The sequence below is a fragment of the Phaenicophaeus curvirostris genome, chromosome 15 (genome assembly GCF_032191515.1).
Source record: "Phaenicophaeus curvirostris isolate KB17595 chromosome 15, BPBGC_Pcur_1.0, whole genome shotgun sequence".
Taxonomy (NCBI): Eukaryota; Metazoa; Chordata; class Aves; order Cuculiformes; family Cuculidae; genus Phaenicophaeus; species Phaenicophaeus curvirostris.
The window spans coordinates 17,911,227-17,934,001 of NC_091406.1; the positions used below are offsets into that span (position 1 = coordinate 17,911,227).

Genomic DNA, 22,775 nt, shown 5'->3' on the forward strand with positions numbered 1-22,775 from the left:
CTCTGCCAGTGCCCAATGACCCTTTCCGTGAAAAAGTTTCTCCTAATGTCCAGCCTAAACCTCCCCTGGTGGAGCTTGAGGCCATTCCCTCTCGTCCTGTTCCCTGTCACTTGGGAGAAGAGCCCAGCACCCTCCTCTCCACAACCTCCTGTCAGGTAGTTGTAGAGAGCAATGAGGTCTCCCCTCAGCCTCCTCTTCTCCAGGCTAAACACCCCCAGCTCTCTCAGCCGTTCCCCATAAGGCCTGTTCTCCAGCCCCCTCACCAGCTTTGTTGCTCTTCTCTGGACTCGCTCCAGAGCCTCAACATCCTTCTTGTGGTGAGGGGCCCAGAACTGTGGGCGAAGGGATTGAGTCAGAGAGTCAGGTACTCGGTGGGCTTGGGAAAGGTCTCTCAGCTCATCCAGTCCAACCGCCAGACCAACCCCGCCGTGCCCACTGAACCGTGTCCTCAAGTGCCACAGCCACGCACTGGTTGAACCCTCTAGCGATGGGGACTCCCCCACTGCCCCGGGCAGCCGCTGCCAGGGCTTCACCACCCTCTGAGTACAGAAATCTTTCCTAATATCCAATCTGAGCCTCCCCTGGCACAACTTGAGGCCATTTCCTCTCATCCTATCCCTTGATCCTTGGGAGCAGAGCCCAGCACCCACCTCACCACAACCTCCTTTCAGGAGCTGCAGAGAGCGATGAGGTCTCCCCTCAGCCTCCTTCAGGCTAAACAGCCCCAGGGCCCTCAGCCGCTCCTCATAACCCGTGTTCTCCAGCCCCTTGCCCAGCTCCATTCCCTTCTCCAGACACATTCCAGCCACTCGATGTCCTTCTTGGAGTGAGGGGCCCAAAACTAAACCCAAGATTCAAGGTGTGGCCCCACCAGCAGTGAGTCCAAGCGGATGATCCCTGCCCTGCTCCTGCTGGCCACCCCATGGCTGATCCAAGCCAGGATGTTGTTGCCATTCTTGGCCACCTGGGCCACTGCTGGCTCCTTTTCAGCTGTTGTCAACCAGCACCTGCAGGTCCTTTTCTGGTGGAAATTCCTTCCTAATATCTAATCTAAATCCCCCTTCTTTCACCTTAAATGGAACCGATGGGACTGGGGGGGCCCATCTGCGCCCAACCCAGGCCACAGGTCCTTCTGTTCCAGGCAGCTTTCCAGCCATTCTTCCCCAAGCCTGGAGCATTGCATGAGGTTGTTGTGACTGAACTGCAGGACCTGGCCCTTGGCCTTGTGGAATCTCATACAACTGGCCTCAACCAATCCATCCAGCCTGTCCATACCCCTCTGTGGGGCCCTCCTGCTCTTGAGCACATTTCAGTCAACATCTCTTATCCATCCTGTAAAATTAAATTAAGCTAAATTATGATGTTTCATCAAACTGTGCAGGCGATGTGTGCGGTGATATTGTTTTCCTGACTTCACAGTTCACCTTTGGGGTTGATGGACGCTGATGCTCGAGTTAGGAGAAGGCAGCATCGCAATGTGGTACAGCTGGGGAGATGAGGAGCTTGGGAAGGTTGTGCTGGCTGGGGAGCTGGGGGAAGATGCGCAGAGACAAAGGCAGGAGCAGAGTTAGTGCCTTAGGACGCTCTGGGAGAGTGGGACAGCAGATGGAAGCTGTCCCGGCAGACTTGGGCCACCAAACTTCAGGAGCTGGAGTAGCTCAGTATTTTGCCTGTGGCCACTCCTTTTCACACTCACATGAACCCCTGTCTATGCAAAGACCTTGTTCTTTACACTTGAGATGAGTCTTTTTTGAAGTTCAGTTGTTAATAATAAAATATTTAAGATGGTGATTTGCATTTCAGCAGCACCTTTAATTCACGGTTCTCCAAATGCTTTACAGACATTGATTAACATAGCCTCACGAGAGCCCTGTGAGGTAGGTGGTTATGAGCATCCTCACCACTGAGGGACAACGAGGGCACCAAGGACAAGGGGCTTGGAGAGGTCCTGCTGGGATTTGACCTAGCACTTGGGCATTTATGTCCCATTAGGCCTTCAGCTTCAGATTGCGCTTCTCTACTGCACAGGTTTGCCTCAGAGCTGGGCTGTGCTGATTAATGAGCCTGTGACAGCCTGACACAAGCTGCAAAGGCCATTGATCTAAGGCAGCAATTCATTAGTGGGGCTTCTCTCTGCTGGAATAATCTGAGGATTTGAAGGCATATAAAAATAGAGTTAAATATCAACCATTGAGCATGGCAGGCTGTAGCTGGAGAAAGCCCTTAGACCTCAGGCGAGGAAGCTGTGTGGAATGCTACTGTAAATGTAGAAAGGACATAATAATTTATATATAAAGTCCACCCTTGCTTTTTCTCCAAGGGAAAAAAAAAAAAAAAGAACCTAGAAAGCCACTGCTGGTTGTCACACATCAGCTTCAAGCTCTGGGCCTTTGGCTTTATAGCACCTGCAAAAGGAAAAAAACGTGGGGCATTAGCAGCCTCTTTGGGCTGGCAAAAGAAATGGAGCAATGTGTTCCCTCACACCCAGTCCCAGTGCTTGTTTAGCTTTAAAACCATTTAACATGATGTGGATTATTTGTGTGGAATGGATCTGAGAGTACTGAGTGCAGTAAGCCTGGATTTAGGGTGAGACCTTGACTTAACGAGGGCCAGCTCGTTTAGCTCTTCGTTTAGTGACAACCACTCTAGGTCTGAGGGCTGGTCCTGGATGATGTGGTGCCTGTACACGTGAGGCATACGTGATGCCTTGAGTTCAGGCAGCTTGGATAAACCTGGGATGGGCATCCAGACTTTTCACCAGGCTCACTGAAACGGGTTTGGACCCTTAGGAGTTTGATGGCAGTTTGATAATAATATTATCTTTCTGAAGGAATGGTTTTCAGCTGAAAGAGGGGAGATTGAGATGAGATCTTAGGGAGAAATGTTTTGCTGTGAGGGTGGGGGGGCCCTGGCCCAGGTTGCCCAGAGCAGTGGTGGCTGCCCCATCCCTGGAGGTGTCCAAGGCCAGGTTGGATGGGGCTTGGAGCCCCTGATCCAGTGGGAGGTGTCCCTGCCCATGGCAGGGGTGGGACTGGACGGACTTTAAGATCCCTTCTAACCAAACCTTTCGTGATTCTATGATTCTATGAACAAGAAAGCAAAGAAGTAACTCAAAGGTGTCCTCTTATCTAGCAAGATAAATAATCCCCCGCTAACTCTCTAAAAAGTGAGGCTTAAAAGCAAAACCTTTTCTGATGGTGGGTAACTCATGCTGTTGTTCATGTTGATGTTCTTCATGGAGATCAGAGTGATGCTGTTATCCTTCTGGCTTGTGCCTGCTGAGCAGCTGTCAAGAGAAGGCAGTATTACCCACTGGGGAAACCGAGAGCAGGGCGTCTCTCTGCACACAGCTGAAGGCAAACAGGCTGTGGCTGGCTGGTATGCAGGGCTAGGGTTGATTTGCACGGCCATTTGATCCACTGTCCTGATTCAGTGACAAATTCCCCATCTCCTGTCTGGGCAGAGGCTTGGAGGTCTCTGGGGAAACAAGTAGTGCATTCAGACAAATTTGGATGCAGCACTGGTTTACCCAACAGCAAGGGCCATTGTCACCTGTGTCACTGCTTGTAGGCAGAACTGAGGAGCAGGTTGGATCTGGTTTTTGGTGCCTGAATTGTCTTCTAGCTGTGCAGCCATTGCCAGAACTGGAACAAAGGAACTTTACCCCGTCCTTCTGTCCTGCCCCCTTATTTGTCATACAAAGACAGCCCCATGCTGCTGCTCATGTACTGCCAGTGTCCCTCTTAAGAGTGAGAGTTACAAGCGTTAGGAAGGTGGAATTCCACTTTCTCCCTCCCCTGAGGGCTGGGATATGTTTAGTGTCAGTGGAACTGGCACAGTCCTCTGCTCTGATATGTCCTGCCTCACTGTCTGCACATCTCTTAGATCATGATTGCTAAGGGTGTTTGGGAACCATTGATATTGATGCAAATTTGGTGTCGAAATCCTTAGGGCCTTTGCTCCCTATGTCCCTTGCCTCTTTCCAAAGCAGGGTTTATAACTTCAGTAGGTGACTATCAGATGGAAAAGGAGCAACACGTTTTGGTTCCTTCCTGCCCTTGCCTCCTGCTTCTTTCCCACATGCAGCCTCTCTTTTTGGCAGCAGTGATGGAACATGGGGTTCATTTAGATGGACCATCTTCAGCTTGCTGCTTTTCTTCCAATGGTTTCTGGATTGGGGATCTTGCTCTTGTTAGATTACAGTAATAGGGGTCTTAGAAGATATTCCTGGGACCTAGTCTCATCTTGCTGTGGCTGCTTTGAGATCCAGAAACCAAAGCTTAGACCTCAAGTCTGTATCTAGGAAAGGAATGGTAAGCAAACTGCTTTTGGAAGGTGATGAGTCTTTACAGCAGCACAGCTGTGAAATGAGGCCCTTAGATACTGAACTTCTACCTCTGACTACATCAAGCAGAGGATGAGGTGCTATCAGTGCTCATTTTGGTTTTTTTTTTACCTGTCTCAAAGATGTCTTTGAATCCTCCCACCTGAAAGAACCAAAGCACCCCCTTCTCCTTGCTAAAATTAATTCTGGAATCGGCCAGGCACTTTGAATAGGATGTGAATAGTGTGAGCAGCTTTACCTCTCTGATACCATGGAGGTCCCCGGTTTCTGTTTGTCTGGAGGGAGAAAGGTGACATACAGGTGAGAAAACATCACAGCCAAGCAGTAAAGTCGGTCAGTTCTATCCAGAATTATGTTGTGCGGGGTTATAAATGAGATCCAGAAGATACTGGAGACACCATGGGGATTGCTGAGAGAGCTGGGGTTGTTTAGCCTGGAGAAGAGGAGGCTGAGGGGAGACCTCATTGCTCTCTACAACTCCCTGGAAGGAGGTTGTGGAGAGGAGGGTGCTGGCCTCTTCTCCCAAGTGACAGGGGACAGGACAAGAGGGAATGGCCTCAAGCTCCACCAGGGGAGGTTTAGGCTGGACATTAGGAAAAAATTCTTTACAGAAAGGGTCATTGGTCCCTGGCAGAGGCTGCCCAGGGAGGGGGTTGAGTCACCTTCCCTGAAGGTGTTTAAGGGATGGGTGAATGAGGTGCTAAGGGACATGGTTTAGTGTTTGATAGGAATGGTTGGACTCGATGATCCGGTGGGTCTCTTCCAACCTGGTGATTCTATGATTCTACTTGGGAGTTGGTTAGAGAAAATGCTTCAACCACTTTTGACACACAGGCAGGACTGGATGCTTTGCTGCCTGTTTAGTTACTGGCATCTTTGGATCTTGTGGCAGTTACTGCTGTGCTGTAGAGCAGCCTTGCCCTCTAGTGGGCACTGCTTGGTGGGAAATGAGGATTCCTAGGGAAGAGGAGCGTCAGACTCCATGACTTTTGCTGGAAGAGGTGCCCACTTCTGGTAATCTGCACATTTAGTGCTTGAAACTGTTTCCTTGTGCAGATGGGTCAGGGTTGGGGATCTACAGAGGTGGTCACACTGCATTCCTGTTCCAGTTTGGCTTTGAACCATCCCCACCGTGTAAGCTTTTCAAAAGCATCTTTTGGGGATTGTCAGATGCATGTAGAAACAAATGACTTTTTGATTAGGGAAAGAAAGATCACCCCAGGCAAATACCTTCTGAGTCCTTTGCATGGTTACACTTGAACCTCAGGCTGACCACGCTGACCAGAATGATCACAACCACTATCAGGATAACGATGAAGCTGATAACTCCTGGGGATGGAGGAAAGATCTGACAGCGACTGATATAACAACATGCCTGATCTCGGCTTCTGGGTTAGCCAAGAGACTTGGACTGTCATCAAAACTTGGCTAGGAAATCAATATCTTAATTAAAATGATTGTGGTAGGTAATAGGCAGAGCAGCGTGTAGCCAGTACAGTGAATGGCTTTATTCTCCTGTGCTTTAACCCCAAAGGGCTTCTGGTAAATACATAATTAGTAAAGCAGTGCTGGTGTCCAGAAGGCAGCTGATTACACTGGGAGTTGACTGGAGTTTGTGTGTCCTTACAATGGCTGGTAAATCTAAAGGTGTATAAAGTCAGATAAGCACATAATGTAACAGGGAGGGGCAACCTAAAGGTTGTGAATGACGTTATCTGTCTCATAAACCAGGGGCCAACTGCATATTTGATTCATATATCTAGCCTTGATAAATCAAACTGTTCTTTGCATGGGAATCTTGTCTTGTTATGGCTGGTTCAGGATTTCTTGTGGCTCCCCTTGGAGAATATAAACAAGTGACAATTGTGAAGTTAACACTTGACTTTTAAATATGCTTCTGAAATGACCCTTTTTCCTATCATGTGATAGAAATGAGCAGATTGTTTTTTTTTTCCTAGTCTTCATGGAAGAGGGGGATGATATAGTCCAAAGCGGATCTCTCAAATCCCCCCTGTGCCTATCCTCAAGTCTATTGCCAGGGTAAGGGATGGCATCTCCTGCTCCATCCTGGAGGATGAGGACTTGGCTGCTTCTGGCCAAGCAGAGTGGGAATGCAGTCCCAACAGGTTTGCAAGGAAAAAAATACCTAAGCGTCCGGGTGGGTAGCACATTTATTCTAGACCCTGTCAAGGAAACTAAGGGATAGCATGGGTTCATTTGTGCCCAAGTGTTGCCCTAACACAGTGCTGGGACACACACTGGTGCTGGAAGCAAGATCCCAAGCTCAGGTGTAGCCATGGTGGGCTTCCAAATTATCTGTTCCCTGTATGTTGGGCGTGACTGAGAATATTTATTAGGTGCTTTATTGCCTGCTGGTGACAATTCTTGTCCTTGAGGCTTTTACTTTGCACTCTGGAAAGTTCAGGATTAGGCACACCAAAGAGAAAAACTCTGAAGCCATCCCCAGGAAAGCCTCTTTGAAGCTGGGTGCCCAAACCTGCGTGGCCTGGTGAAACAGCCCCCCCCGACTTATCTCCCAAGGTTGCACAAGACCTTACCGAAAGCTGCGACCGTCAGCGGTGATTTATCATCTGTTGGAGTGGGCACAGGCAATTGGCCAGAGGACTCGGGTGTTGGGGTGGCTGGCTTGGAGGTACCTGCAAAAGAGGGAGAAAAAGTAGCTTTAGATAGAAGTCTTTCTTCTAAAGTTGGGAAGAGGATTCCTAGCAATGCTAGAGGACCTAACTCGGACTTGCACTTTCTTGAAGAGAGTAACGTTGGATCCTGGCCAGCCCCATCAATGTTAACAAAGAGGTGGCTGAGACCTGGGTCGGACCCAGATTGCCTTGGTATGGCCTGTTTAATCAACGGTCTGAGAACACTCACAGGGGTTTCTGCTGAGGCCGTTGTGAGGAAGTTGACAGCGTATCTGAGGAGCGAGCTTGTTCTGTCTCACTCCTTTTACCACTTTTGCCATAGTGGTACCTTTCCTGTTGTCACTTACAACCACCATTCCCATGCTCAACAGGTTACCCCAATTTTCTGCTTCTGCAGGGCTTTACAGGCTTTTCAAGGGCTTAGATGGGATGGCCATCATCCCTCAGGTGCACCTTGACTGTTCACTGTGCTGCTTTGGAGGCAGCAGTTGGATGGCCTTGCTGTTGGGTCTGTAAAGGGCTGTAGAATATCTAGTGATAATCACCTCTCTGCGAGAGGAAGGAGGAAGCACCTTGAGTTGCTGATGGTGTGGTACTCTTGCTTGTCTTGGGTTCTTGACCTGTGTAGAGAAACGTAGACTGTGAGTCCTGGCCTTGAGTGTCATCTAATAACCAAAAGAACTAATGGGCATGCTGGAGAGGAGAACAGATTCACAATGATGCTGGTGGTAGCTGGGAAAACATGGACATCCTACTCAGGCTAAAAATTTCCACCAGACATGCTTTGTACTATTTTCCATGTCCGAATAGAAACTCAGGGGACCAAAATTTAAATACCCTTGTACAAACTGTTGAGGTTCTGCAGTCCCAGATGCAGCTTTGGGGCAGTACAGCAGCGGAAAACTGGAAAGGTGAACTGGGAAGGTTATAATGGAGTTGAAACATAGAATGGTTTGGGTTGGAAGGACCTTAAAGCCCACCCAGTTCTAACCCCCTGCCGTGGGCAGGGTCACCTCCCACTGGATCAGGTTGCTTAAAGCCTTATCCAGTCTGTTGAAACTTAAAAAAACCATCTGATTTGGGGAGAAATTCTGCACAATAAGGGTGTGGATTGAGTGCTTGGCTTGTCCTTGGAGTTGGAATTGGTGGCTATGCTGTCCTGGGTTATCTAGAAGTAAGTAATCTGGTTGTCAGAGCAAGGACTCCAGTTCTCAGTGGGATAAACTGGCTTATATGAAGCTGTTTGGTTGGTGACAGCTGCTTCCAATACCTGTGGAAGCAATTTGAAAGCTGGCCAGTGTGTTTCACTGGTACAGAGAAGAAAACCCATTGTTGCCTCCTGGGAGTGTGTTGGACAGCCAGATTATCTGCATTGACCTTAGTGATGAGCTACAGGCCCCATTAGGAGACAAAAAGTACTTTAGAGCTTCAGAAGATCATCAAGTAAGTCTAGTAAGGCCTTCTTTCCTCCTTTTCCACCCCACCTCCCCAACAGCAGTGTTGGCCAGAAGCGTGTGCTGCCTGCTGAGGTGTGGAACGGCTCCTGGCACTGCAGTGAAGCGCAGGGCGTGCAGCTGAAACAGGTTCCTGTCTTGCAGAAAACATCCCTGTTTCAGAATGTGATTTTGCCAAAAGTCAGAAGAAAAATGGGAAGCGGTATGAAAAGGGGGAAAGGAATGAAATAACAAATTAACTGGTTCAGAGACCCCAGGGAGCAGAACAATTGCTGCTGCTGTACCATTTTTTCAGCAGTCATCAAACCCTTTGTTTCATTCTTCCAGCCACGGGAGCCGTGGTTTGCTGAGCCTGGCATGGACACTCCATCCCTGGGCAGTGCTGGGTCTCACACATCAGGAGCCCTCGCTTTTGGAAGCATCAACGACATTTCTGTAGTCAGGGATGTATGGAAGTTTTCAGCTCTAAAGCAGGGTTATAATTAATAGCACTCTGCTCCGATGCGAGGGGCTCTTGGCTTGGCTGGGCACAGGCATGCTGGTTGGACATCTGTGCAGGCACAGCTGACCACGCATTTCTAACCTTGCTTGTGTTAGAGAAGATGTGAGAGGTACTGGGAGGGGCAGAGCAGTTTCTGTCTTGACCGTTGTTGGTTTTTGAGACTGAATCTTTAATGGAGAATCAGCTCGGTTATCAGAATTCTTCCCACTCGCCCAGAATCTGCCCTTATTCTGAGAAAACTCTCTCTGAGCATTCTTAAGTTTTGCTTCCAGGCTGGGTTAAGCAAAGTATCAAAAGCAAAATAATTTCTTTTCCTAAAAGGATGCTAAAAAGTCTCTCTTTTAGATCAGTTTTTCAACTGTTCCAGTTCAGCCTAGGCAGAGGGTGCTGAATACATTTGATCTGTTTTGTCAGTGCTTGTAGGGATACCAGACATGATTTGGCTGTTATGTGAAGATAAAGACTAGTTCTTGGGTAACCTGCACAATGTGAACCAAGTAAGATAATTGCCATGAAATTACCTAAACATATTGTTACTTTATAAAAAGATGAAATACCTTGAGGTGGTGAAGCTGCCGTGCTTCTGTTTCCAGTAGAGTTTTCATCTGGATAAAGAAAACAATGGAAAGGAGAATTAACTCTTGAAGATGCTGCTGATTGTGCTGTGGAGAGCTTTGGGTTTCTATGGGGTAAAAGACTTTGCTTGCATGAGGCTTCCTCTTCAAACAAACATCAGGATGTCTAGTTAGTGAGCTGTGCAGTCAGTCAGGAAGTGTACATGAGAGGTGAGCTTGGGACAGGTCTGCTGGGGAGCCTGCCTGCCTGTAGCTCCTCCATAAAACATTATCTGGTAAATCATGAGCTGGTTGTTCTGACACGTCTTTGCTGTGCAGCTGCCACGTCTGGGTCATGGTTGTGTCCAGCCCAGCTGGAATGAACTGTTCTTTTAGCAAAGACTCAAAGACATTCAGAAGTTGCTTCTTCTGAATAAATGCCATGATGTGGACCAGCCCAGTCTTTCTGATGCCCCTAGTTTTGCTTGGACAAGGAGGAATGCATAAACATGTCTTGCTTGAGCAAAAATGTGACTTCTCCATACTTACCTCGTGTGGTCAATGCAAGCGGTGTTGTAGTGATGGAAAAGGATTTGGCTGTAGTTGTTTGACCCACAGAGCTGAGATTCGGGTTGGTTGGTGGTGTTGATTTTGCTGAAGGGGCTGTAGAGGAAGCATAGTGTTACTTCAAAGAGCTATACTGTTTGGAGAAGGGCACAGCTATTGCAAAGAGTCCTCAGACTCCTTAAGGGAGTTCTGGATAACCGGCTAGGGAAAGCATGGGTATGCGCAGGCAAGGACATAGCCTTCATCCTGCTCCGAGTTGGGGAGCTCTTGTACTTTGGCATTTTCTTTTGCTTCTTTCATTGTACGGAGGTGCTGAGCTGGCAGAGCTTACGAGACACCTAGAGTGGCTTTTGGACACTGCTTTGAAAATGAAGGTATTTTTACCACTGGACACTTTAACTGGCTCGAGCTGCCTGGCACACATGTGTGTGCTTGCTTATTTTCTGAAATGCTAACTTGTATGCTGGATTTCGTTGGGAGTCTTTAAGCACAAACAATTCAGTTCTTGCAGTGATCTGGAGGCTCTATTGTCTTTCTCAACCTGCTACTCAAAGCTCCATAGCAGGAGCACAACACAGAGGAAGAACTGGAGGAAAAAGCTTTCAATAAGCCCTCTGCAAGGGAGAGTTGATCACCAACTTGGAATTTATAGGCAAGTTCCTTGTCTATAGACTTCTTTGCATGGAAATGATGCTGAGTGGAGCAGGTGATGCCAGGTTTGCGGATGCAGCAATGCCGACACAGCCCAGCCGGGCTCCTTGCCTGGGCTCTGGGCAGTTGCATCCTTTCTGCGCACAAGGTGGAAAGCCCAGGGTTTTCCCAGGCTTGTGCCCTGCTGACACCACTCCTCCTTGGTCAATTTATTGATTTTTGCCTGTTCTTACTCTCACCAGTGCCTTGATCCCTCTAGGGTGAGATGGCTGGATCAGAAGCCTTATTTCCTTCTTCCCTACCACTGTCTCATCTAACCTGCCCCTGCACAGCCCCATTTATTTCTGGATGGCCCAACTAGACTGAAGGTCACACCAGTTCCAAGCCAGGATGCCCCTGAGCTGTGTTCTCAGATCTCCAGATGAATTACCTGAGGTGTTGCTCTTCACTTCAGGGCTTTGTGTTGTTGTTTGGGATTGATCTGGAACACAAGCAGAGAGACATGGAAGTGATGACTCCTACATGCGCTCCTTGTTGGTGGGATCCCCATGGGGAGGGTTGAATAATAGACTCAGAAAATGGTTTGGGTTGGAAGGGACCTTAAAGATCATCCAGTTCCACCCCCCTCTGCTGGATTGGGTTGCTCAAAGCCTCATCCAACCTGGCCTTGAACACCTTGGGGCATTATAGCCAGTTAGAGCTGAAAGGGTGATGAAGGAAGAGATGCTAAAGAGGGAGTTTGTCACTGATCATAGAATCATAGAATCACCAGTTTGGAAAAGACCCACCGGATCATCGAGTCCAACCATTCCCATCAATCACTAAACCATGTCCCTCAGCGCCTCGTCCACCTGTCCCTTAAACCCCTCCAGGGAAGGTGACTCAACCCCCTCCCTGGGCAGCCTGTTCCAGTGCCCAATGACCCTTTCCATGAAAATTTTTTTCCTAATGTCCAGCCTAAACCCCCCCTGGCGGAGCTTGAGGCCATTCCCTCTCGTCCTGTCCCTTAGCTCTGAGGATCTGTGGAGGAGAGCACACTCTCTGCTAGGAAAGAGCTGGGGAGCAAAGATGAGACAGTATCCCTCTGCTTCCTGGAACACCACATTCCTTTCTTCCAGAGGAAGAAGACACAGGCAGGGTCATCCTCTGGGGTAGAGTGCCCTCCGTGGCCCCTGGAGATTGTGGAATCATTGAATCATTAAGGTTGGAAAAGATCTCTAAGCTCATCCAGTCCAACTGTAAGCCCAACCCCACCATGCCTGCTAGACTGTGTCCCCAAGTGCCACATCTACACGTTTTTTGAACACCTCCAGGGATGGAGACTCCACCATTTCCCAGAGCAGCCTCTGCTAGTGCTTGACAACTCTCTAGGTGGGGGCGAATGATGATGGATGGGGCAGGCAGAGATGGGCAACGCAGGATCCTGGGAGAAGGTGCCTCAGCGGATGGGAGTTGTAATTTACTTCCCATTTGTGGACACTCCATTAGCACCCCCTCACGGGAATGTGCATCCGCATCCAAATAGACATGTAAAGCAGATCACAACGCAGCAGGTACCTGTAACAGCGTGGATGGAGGAGTTTGTGGAGGCTGTAGTACCTGAAATGAAAGAATAAGAGTATTAGCGGTGTGAATCTGTGACTGTCACTAACATATCCATGTTTTTCCTGGTTGTGGTTTGGGCTTTTCTTTTCTTCTGTAGGATTGACTTTGAAATATGTGATGTCCCCTAAAGTTTTAGCTAAAAAGTAGTAGTGAACTGTGAGTGCGAGAATATGTGGGTCCGAGTAAATGAGTACTGGAGTTGATGCCCTCCTTGCCAGACGGAGCTGAACCCTTCAGGAAACTGCCTTCCTCTGTCGCAGGGGAAAACATGAGTGGGGTTGTTCCCTCTCCATGAGCTGTTTGCTCCAGCTCAGCCTTGGCAGAAGACAGCTGCTGGACCTGCATTCTGGAGCTGTTTAAGGAGGTAAGATACACATTTTAAGGCTTTGTTCTCTTGAGACCATAATAAGCGAGTGGATGAGGTTTGTAAAGGCTTCCAGGAGCCAATGAGACTGTTTTTGTTCCTTTCTCCTACGTCCATCTCATCTCTTTCTGTCCTGGGAAGCTGGCTGAAGCCTTGCGGCTGTGTAAATCCGGACAGAGTGAGGGGGACTGATGCGGAGCTGCCTTCAGTAATGGTGGGCAGTCCTGGGGTCCATGCAGGGCTTTGCTCTCTCAGGGTTGTAGATATTGCACCAAGTGCCTCACTTCTCATCTGAAAGGTGGTTTTGTTTGGTTTTTGGTTTGGATTTATGACACAGCATCCCCGCACGAGCCCCCATGTTGCCTCCTCTCAGGATCCCTAGGGTTTTTCTTTAAACCCCAGCTCCGTTAGGTGAGGTGCCCGTTATTCTTAGTTTAAGTTGAGTTTGCCAGGTTTTCTCTTTGACACTGGGTGTCCATTTCTCAAACACCTTTGCAACACAATGTCTGGATGCTGATTTGCAAATGCCTTAAGATACTCCACATTCAGCACAAAACACAATGTGCTGAGATCATCATGGGGGCCAACGTCCTCTAGCAGCTGCCAAACTCAGACAGCCCCTTCCTCCAAAGTTCTCTTGCACAAGCTATTGTCTTGTTCCTCCATGGGGAGAAGTAGCTGCTTGTAACACATTTTCTTTTTAAAATTATCACAGGTGCTTTTTCGTATGCCTGCCACATGAGAGCATCCAGAATCGCTGAAGAAAGAGCTATTGTCTACACTCGGTCTTTGTCAAGGGAAAATGCAGATAAAGGTGCTGAGCTGACAGTTCATTTCAGCATTTTCCATGCAGCTGAGGAGAAATCTGAGCTTGAATGGAGCCTCTGGGGATGGGAGGCAGCTACCATCCCTGATGGGCCATCCCACGAGCTAGCTCAAGAGGAACAGGAGCCTACTCAACACTTTCTTCCACCACAGCTCAGCCCCTCACTGAAGGTCACTCCAGAGCACTGGCTCGCGAGGAGTTCTCCATTTGTAAAACTAAAACTTGCCGTTATTGTAAATAAGAAGCATAAGCAGGTTTTTTTTTCAGTGCTTGGTCCCTGGAGCTCACCTGGCCAAGAAGATGCTCTCCACGCTCTGCCGTGTTTGGGCTTTGCTGTGGAGAAGTGACTGGCCTTGCTGTGAAGAGGCCAAGGGATGGAGATCCTTGGTTGGCATTTTGCTCAGTAATGAATTGTCCTGGCTCTGTAAAACACCCCTGCACATCATTTCAAAGCAGAGCACGGCTGGCTCTCACTCCTGGCCACTGCTGCTTGTTGTGCCTTCCTTGCCAACTCAAATAATCAAAAGTCCCGTTGTATTGGCTGTTTTCCTTCGGTGAAGGTGCTTCGCATCCTGATTGAATTACAACGAGGAGGGATGGACGTGCACAAAGCGGGAAGGGACCCAAGTCCTGTCGCGGGGCTGAGCAGCAGTATGGGTCCGAACAAAACCACGCCACGCGTCGAGGCTCCCCGCAGACAGCCCCGGGGGACTCTCGTGCTAACAGGGCTGGAAACTGTTTCCTCCCGGTGCTGCTGCCAGCACGGCACTGCACCCGGCCAAGGAGGGCCCTGGCTCTATAAACAGCTAACAATAATAATCAGGACGCAGCCGGCTCAGCTGTAATTGCAGTAAACATCAAAGCCTTTCAAACGACTCGCCACCAAGCGTAAGCACTGCCAAAATATTGCGTGTTTGGGTGCAAGTGATTTATAGCCGGATTGTGTGAGTCTAGGTGGGGATGGGTAGTTTGCAAAGGGGTTTATGATGGGAAATGCAGCTTTCTGCTGTAAGGGAACACTCCTAATTACCCACCAGAGCTGTAGGGCTGCAGAGGAGCTCATCGGAGCTGTACTGGGAAACTCCTGATTGCCCCCAGAGCCACAGGGCTGCAGAGGAGCGCCTCGGAGCTGCAGGTGCATCTCAGCTCTGCCTCAGCACTAGCTGCTTTTTGGTTAATTTTCCCAGAGGATGAGCAGGGCAATTTTGGATTTCTGTTACTTGCAGTAGTTCTGTGATGTTAGATGTGAGTGTTAGGCTGAGAGCAGAGGGATCCTTCCCTCTTCTCTCATGGAGCCTTCTCTCACAGCAGCCAAGGTGTTCCCGGAGCCAGCAGCTCACCCTGCTCACTCCTCAGCACAAGGGGAGAGCGATGTAAAATGAAAAAAAAAAGGTGAATTTTAGGTTTTTCTGCTTTGGTATTATTTTTTGGTGACCGTAGACGTTTAAAGAGTGGATTCTCCAGCTGCTGACCAAAGAGAAGCACTGACTTTTGGAAAACCCTTGCTCTCCATATCGTAGCACTGAGGTAGCAGAGCCCTGGGCCAGCTGGTGGGAATGCTTCAGCAGGGTTTAGGTGGGGCTCAGGAAGGGCTCGTGCTGTCCTGTCTGCATTCACAGAGGGATGGAGTCACAGGGGAGGATCTCTGGCACCAGTATCAAGGCACTGAGACCAGTCCTGTCCACTCAGAGCTGGTCGTAGAGAAGACCCTTCTACCCTGATGATGTGTAAACCCTGGACTTGCCGAACTCTTCTCCTCCTCCAGCACTTCTTGGGGGAGATGTGGTGATGTCCTACCTGTCCCCAGGCAGTGCACCGCGTGGCAGGGAGCTGCAGAGCCCCTGTGGCTTTGTGCAGCCTTGCTGTACCAACCACAACATCACCCTCTACTTGCAGGCTGCATAAACAAATGTTTTCAGAGACCTCGCCACCTAAAATTAGACTTTTCAATTCAAACGACCCATGACAAAAATATACTGAGTGCTTGATGCAAGAGCAGCTGCTTCCTGGGTGAAGCAGCAGAGAGCATCAACACCCAATTCTGAGGACTTCCACAGGGAAAAAAATGCTGTATTAGGAAAACTGGAAAGCAGAAAGCTCTGCAAAACTCTAGCTCCTATTCTCCTGAGCACCTAAAAAATGTTTCTCTGCCTTGAGGATCTCGCAGCGGAACAGGGAAGGTGGAAACTGCAGAGGAGAGAGAGGAGAAGTGTCATTATGCAGGCTGGATAACTGACAACCTAAATCAGGTCCCAGACCCACAGAGGTATTTAAGCGACCAATTCCCATATGACAGGGGGTTGGCAGCTCACTGCCAAGTCCTTCTGAATTGGAATGACTTGGCCAAAGTGTTGCGGAAAGTTTAGAGAGCCAGGAATTAAACCCGGATCTCATCAGCAATTAAAAACAACTTTTGCTTTCCTCTGCCCGTCCTCAAGGGCTGCACCCTGTCCTGGGCATCCTCTCCAAGCATCATGCTCTGTGCTTCTCTCTGGTGAGGTTTTCTGGAAGTGGTTATTGGCGGAAGTCAATTATAAACCACTTGAAAATTGAAAACAAGCTGGGACAAAAACAATGTGGGGAAACCGCATGCACTGGGCAGTCTCTGCCACATCACCGTGCCTGCTGAGGGCTGGTTTTCCCTGCTGGCCACAGCGTGGCTGATACAAGCCAGGATGCTGTTGGCCTTCTTGGTCACCTGGGTACTCTGTGTTGTTAGCTCCAGCTGCTGTAGGAGATCAGGTGGTGGATTCTCTTGTACCCTGCACCTCTGGACAGGCGTCCACAGAGCCCTGTGGCAGCACATGTGTTACTGTCCCCTGCGGCAGCACAGCCAGCGTGGTGGCTCAAGCAATAGGTGCCCACCAGCCATGTCTTGCTTCCCCCAACTTCATAGCGGCTCATTGCTACTGTTTATCCACACCAGAAGGATGGGATGTCATCCAGAGGGACCTGGACAGGCTGGGGAAGTGGGGCTGTGAGAACCTCATGAGGTTCAACAAAGCCAAGTCCTACACCTGCGTCAGGGCAATCCCCAATTTCAATGCAGGATGGAGAATGATGTGATTGAAAGCAGCCCAGCGGAGAAGGACTTGGGGGTGCTGGTCGATGAGAAGCTCAACGTGAGCCGGCAATGTGTGCTCACGGCCCAGAAGGCCAACCGTGTCCTGGGCTGCATCAAAAGCTGCATGGCCAGCAGGTTGAGGGAGGGGATCCTGCCCTTCTATTCCTCTTTTGTGAGACCTTATCTGGAGTATTGTGTCCGGTTCTCAGCCCTCAAGAAGGAGATGGAGCTGTTGGAACGGGTCCAGAGGAGGCTACAAGGATGATCCAAGGGCTGGAGCACCTTCCATACGAGGACAGGCTGAGAGAGTTGGGGTTGTTCAGCCTGGAGAAGAGAAGACTCCGGGGAGATCTTATAATGACCTTCCAGTATCTGAAGGGGCTACAAGAAAGCTGGGAAGGGGCTGTTTACAAAGGCTTGTGGTAATAAGAATGAGGGGGAATGGGGATAACCTGGAGAGGGGCAGATTGAGACTAGACATTAGGAAAAATTTCTTCACTATGAGGGTGGGGAGGCCCTGGCCCAGGTTGCCCAGAGCAGTGGTGGCTGCCCCATCCCTGGAGGTGTCCAAGGCCAGGTTGGATGGGGCTTGGAGCCCCTGATCCAGTGGGAGGTGTCCCTACCCATGGCAGGGGTGGAACTGGATGATTTTAAGGTCCCTTCCAACCCAGACCATTCTATGATTCTATGATTCATTACTCTTTCCAGTAATTCCAAGATTGCTCAGGTCTAGTTGGGCATTGCTGGCACAGCCAGGCTGTGCGGTGTTCGTGATCTGCTGGGATCAGTTCAGCTCCCACCTGGTGACCCAGGAGACAAGGTGTGTAAGGGGCTGCTGCCAAAGGGATTTCTCACAATCCCTGTTATTTCCACTTTCTTTTTCTAAGTGGCTGAAGGACGTCCCTGCCTGGGTGCAATCATTTCAGTGCATCTGTGCTGGGGAGGGACCGAGCAGCTGCTGCCTGAAGCGCTGAGCCTTGCAGAAGCGGCAGCTAAAGAGCAGGTGAAGCATCTTGGCCTCCCTGATCCAGAGCCCCTCCCCAGCTTTCCTGGAGCCCCTTTCAGTGCTGGAAACTGCTCTAAGGTCTCCCTGGAGGCTTCTCTTCTCCAGGCTGAACAACCCCCACTCTCTCAGGCTGCCTTCATATGGGAGGTTCTCCAGCCCTTGGATTATCTCTGTGGCCTCCTCTGGCCTCTCTCCGACAGCTCCATGTCCTTCCTCTGCTGAGGCCTCCAGAACTGGATGCAGGGCTCCAGGTGAGGTCTCAACAGAGCAGGAGGGCAGAATCTCCTCCATTGCCCTGCTGGTCCCACTGCTTTGGGTGCAGCCCGGTTGGCGATGTGGGCTCCAAGGGTGACAACTAGCCACTAGCTTTGCTTCTGTGCTACGATGTCCCTGTCCTGTTCCTGTGCACTAGACCAGCAAAACCTTGGTCTTGGGGAACTGGGTCCCATGCCGATGGTTTCTCACCAGTGAGGGGTCAGCAGATTCTCCCTAATATGCAAAATCCAGCTGTTAACAAGGCAGTGCCATTAATTTTAATTTCTGTTTTTGTTTTTTTTCATCGGATTTGTAGCAAGTTTCAATAGCTGCTGGCATTAGGGGCAAAGTCTCCTTGGAACTTTTATATCTCCAAGCATCACCACAGCCAGAGATACTAAAGAGACCTTCTCCTTTCTGCTGTGCTGGGATGATTCAGCTGAAAGGTAAAACCAACCTTACCAGCCTGTGAGTCTACAAAAGAGACCAAACTGGGGGGTCCTCCTTGTTGTGGTGGTTGGGTCATGCTGAGCAAGCTCCTCTGGAAAATGCAGTAATGAGACCTTCTAGCCAGGGCTTGGCAGTGGTGTCTTTTGCCAGTGCTACACAAGACACAGCTCTCCCTTTCCCAGCCTTGGGCTTTCCCAGCAGGATCATTCCTGGCACCCGGTTACCAGCACTGTCCCCTCCGAGGACACCTGTTGTTGACTCACCTATTGTAAATGGGACATAATTCCTGGAAACCCTCCCTCCCTGTCTGCTTCAGTCGGATTTGCAGAGTCATCTGCAGGGTTTCATGTTACTAGAAGGGAGCAGCTTGTTTAGTGAACAAACATTTCTCCTAACCTACCTCCTGCTTTCTCTTCCTTCTTCACCAGCTCAGGGTTGCTCTCACCTCTCCTTTTTGGCCAAGGAATCAGCTGGAGGATGGTTTAAGGCTGCAAGTACTGTGCCTGGAAGGTCTTCTAGTAGCTGAATATCTGTCCTCTAGCTCTATTCCATATTTTTGATTATGTAGGAGATAAGTATCAGAATACATACATGTTCTGGATAAATCATGCCTCTAGGGGCATTTTCCACCCACTGGCTGCAGTGCAGATAAGGAAAAACAGTGGGAAAATCCTGCTGGTCTCTCATTAACTTCGAGGAGGAATTTTTTCAGTGGAAATGGTTTGTCTGGAAAACGCCTGCCCATTGTAATGGAAATGGTTCATAGGAAGAGGTTTGTTTGGACAAATATTCTCTTAAGTGTTTCTGGGGGAGGAAAAACATGTTGGTAACATTCCAATCCTTCCCAGTTCAGCAATTTCCAAATAACAGGATTCGGAGCTTCCTTTAGAAATAGTTGTGTAAGCGTAAAAGTCTAAATGAAGAAATAATAAATTTGTTAACAAATTAATGATCTTGCCCAAAGCAAAGGAAAAAAACAAACCCAAAGGCCTATGTGGAACAGGCAGGCATTAGTTCCAGTTAAAGTAAATTCTGTGCCTCCTGCAAGGTTGTTTCCACCTCCCCAGGCGCAGGGAGAGCTGTGAGCTCTTCTGTCTTGTGCAGAAGCTTCCCCAAGTACCACAGCGTTTTAGTGGTAGTGACCCTGCTTATTTGCTACAAATGAAAAACACAATTAAAAAGCCATTTCAGAACTGTGGGATCAATGCAAAGAAGTCAGACAGAGCTTAAGGCAGTGAGACAGGCTGGTGCTTCTGACCGATGCCAGGGAGGTGCACCTGCAGCATCCTCTGATGCACAGTGAGCACCAGCAGTGCTGTTCCCATCCTCTGCAGGCACATCCCCACCCACTGAGGACAGTCCCTGCCCATTTTTTTAAGGCTGAGGACAAAGATGATGCCCTCATGACCGAAGGATGGTGGGTGGCATCGTTTCCACCTGCTGCTGCGGCAGTTGGGCGCAGGCAGGGGGTGAATCTCTGCAGGATTTGCAGCACGGGGCTGGGTCCTGGAGTGCAGGCAAGCCAGGGAAGGTACCTCTGAGGTGTTCCTGCCTTATGCAAACCATACCAAGTCATGATAAGTGAAAACCAGCATTAAGGATCATTGCAAGAACATCATCAAAGCTCCTTGCCTGATACCAGGCAGGTTTGCCCCTCTGTTGAAGCCAGCAGCCTCGCCCCTAGTGAAGAGAGAAGTTTTCCAGTCCATGTGCTCCTACTTCTCAGAATTACACAGCTACTAATTGAAGGGGTTTCTATGTTCTCTGCCTTTTAAAAATCCTGTAATTTAATCCTAAAAATCCTGTTATAGCCGCACAGTGGCCGTAACCCATAGACAACTTCTGTGGCTTAAACCTTTGGACTGCAGACACATTATTTTTAAGTGCTTTTCTATGAGAAAGAGCGAGATCTGTGTTTCTCTGACTGCTTTTCAACTCCTGGCTACTACAACTGTCAGCAATGCAAGAAGTGCCTGATGGTTCAGGAAAAAACAACCTGTTACCCCTTGGAGCAGGAAACCGGTCCCTTCATCCCACGCAGTGACGCACATGGGAAAGAGAAGTTAAAGCACAGTTATCAGAGAGGAGCAGAATTATCACAATAAGGACAAGGCATGGAATCACAGAATAGGTTGGAAAAGAACTTTAAGATCATCAGGTCCAACTATAAACCTTACACTGCCACGTCCACCTCTGAACCATCTCCCTAAGCATGGTCTGCATGAGTCTCGCGTGGTCTTTGTGTTCTTATTGACAAGAGGAAAAATTAAATTAGCCAACGAAAAGGTACCTTTGGGGAAAATAATATCTTGTATGTTTAAATGTTCTACCTTTATGCTTCTTTGACAGAAGTAACTTACTACAAACACCTCAGCATCACAACCCTCGGCAGAAACGCTCCTTGTGTTAACCAGGAAAGAGATTCTTTGATTCCAGTGCATGGATTAAACCCTGTAAACGTGGTATGCCCTCATTTTTCCCAGCAATCTCACTCCTGCCACCCCTGAATTTTCCAGTGGCATCTACTGCATTTCAGCCTCTGGCTGGTTCACTTGGGTGCCCCCTGTGAAGCCAGGCTGCCCAAATCCCCCCGTCCAGCGCCGCTTCGCCCTCCCCAGGGTGCGAGCAGAGCATCTCACCTTGGAACAGCGCGCAGCCGAACAGCCAGAGGAGCGGATGGACGGACGGAGCCAGCATCTTCCCAGGCAGCTTGTGGCTCTGCAGCCCCGCAAAGGCTCTGTCCATCCCGGGAGGGACGAGAGGGTGAGGAGCGATTTGCCTGCCTGGGCTGACTCTCACAGAGCTTCCTGTTAAAGAATAGAAGGAAACGGGCTGAATCCACAGGGGAACTGTGTTTTTTAGCCCATTATGGTCGGAGAGGATGTGAGACATCGCTTATGGACGGCAAAGGAAACCTCGCCATCAGTTTGTTGGAGGATTCGGCTCTCATAGAGGGGGAGAGCGGCGGCACAGCAGGCCTGCCTTGCTTTGGGTCTTGGTGGCTTTCTTATGGTGCTTAGGTTTTTTTGGGAGATGCTGTGTTTGTGGTGAGGATGTGCACCCTGGGTCCAATCTGCTCGGTATCAGCCATCAGGGCTGCTTTGGTCCTTCCTGGGCCGGCAGCTGCTGGAGGAGCTGGTCCTCCTCTCGCCTCTGAGAGAGGATTTCTTAACACCTCTGGGAGGGATCTGGAAATATTTGCTCCTCATGGGGCCAGGGAAACTCAGCAGCTGGTGCTGAGCCTCCCCACACAGCTCCAGTGAGTCTGGGCACCAGGATGTGCTGGCTTTGGGATGCTGGTTGTTGGGTGACGGCAGCGTCCTTCCCCGCAGGACAGCACACGGCAGTCGTTGACTTACCCCAATCTCTGCTCCTTGACAGGGGAGGGACAGGAAAATGGGCTGGTCCTGCCCTCCATCCACCTCAAGAGGTTCAGGGCATTCGGTTTCTTGGCTCAGACCTTGTGCATCTCCTGTCTATCTGGGGACAGACAGGGGAGGTTCAGGCTGGACATTAGGAAAAAATTTTTCACAGGAAGGGTCATTGGGCACTGGCAGAGGCTGCCCAGGGAGGGGGTTGAGTCACCTTCCCTGGAGGGGTTTAAGGGACGGGTGGATGAGGTGCTGAGGGACACGGTTTAGTGATTGATGGGAATGGTTGGACTCGATGATCCAGTGGGTCTTCTCCAACCTGATGATTCTGTCTGTCCCCTATTAGCATTGTTTGAACTTCAGAGGTAATAAGTCACCCAGAGCTGGATGCAAATGGGTGTTTAGGAACAGTCTTGGTGTCCCACATGGGAAAAGGTCCTGTGTCCACCTGTTTCAGAGGGTCCCTGCATTTGTTCAGGATGCAAATCCATGTTGTTGTGACATTGTCACCTCCTCTGGGAGCCTGACCTGATCTACGGGCTGGACACGGAGCTGGGGACACTGTGACACTGTGCTGGGGTGGCGTGCACCTGCAGGAGCTCGCTGGAGCCCCAAAGGGAAGCTCATGGTCCGACCCAGCTGCTCATCACAGCCCCTTCTCTGTGTCCTGGCTCGAAGGGCTGGTCCAGCATCCTCCCACAGTCCCTGGAAACCCTGGGAGCCTCGGCCGAGGGCAGTGGAATCGCTCCTTCACTGCATCAGGGAAGTGATCCTTGCTTTCTGCAGCAGGGAGACAGCAGCAGGAACACAGAGGGAGATCTCCCACACTCAGTGGGTCGCTTCAAATGCCTCCAAAGCCCCAGGCAAATGCTGCCAGCACCCACATCCCACAGCAGCCTCTGCTGTCACAAAACCCCTGTTTGCAGCCTCCCCCGCCCCCCCCTCCCAGTTTTGCTCTTGCACAGATGTGATGGTCAGAGATTATGCTGTAAGATTAAGGTTTTACCGAATCCTGAAATGAGTGCAAATTCCCAGAAGCTCTAATGTGTGGCTAAATCTCTTCTGGATGCTCGTCTGGATAGGGGAAGAGGCATTTCCCACCCT

At 49.7% G+C, this 22,775-nt stretch overlaps 1 protein-coding gene across 2 annotated transcripts; it reads right to left on the minus strand.

Annotated features, from left to right (window-relative positions):
- Positions 1-1,791: 1,791 nt before the first annotated feature.
- Positions 1,792-21,097, minus strand: ECSCR (endothelial cell surface expressed chemotaxis and apoptosis regulator). 2 transcript variants are annotated; one of them, XM_069869681.1, is made up of 11 exons: positions 20,940-21,097; positions 12,288-12,329; positions 11,161-11,211; positions 10,062-10,175; positions 9,516-9,563; positions 7,575-7,622; positions 6,904-7,002; positions 5,576-5,674; positions 4,584-4,620; positions 3,187-3,286; positions 1,792-2,405 (listed from the first exon to the last, which is right to left on the minus strand). In XM_069869681.1, the coding sequence occupies exons 1-11, from the start codon at positions 21,043-21,045 to the stop codon at positions 2,397-2,399; spliced, it is 753 nt and encodes a 250-aa protein (XP_069725782.1). In that variant the 5' UTR covers positions 21,046-21,097; the 3' UTR covers positions 1,792-2,396. The 2 variants fall into 2 exon arrangements, with proteins under 2 accessions (XP_069725782.1, XP_069725781.1); XM_069869680.1 differs by having other exon boundaries at positions 7,548-7,622; positions 20,940-21,096.
- Positions 21,098-22,775: the final 1,678 nt, after the last annotated feature.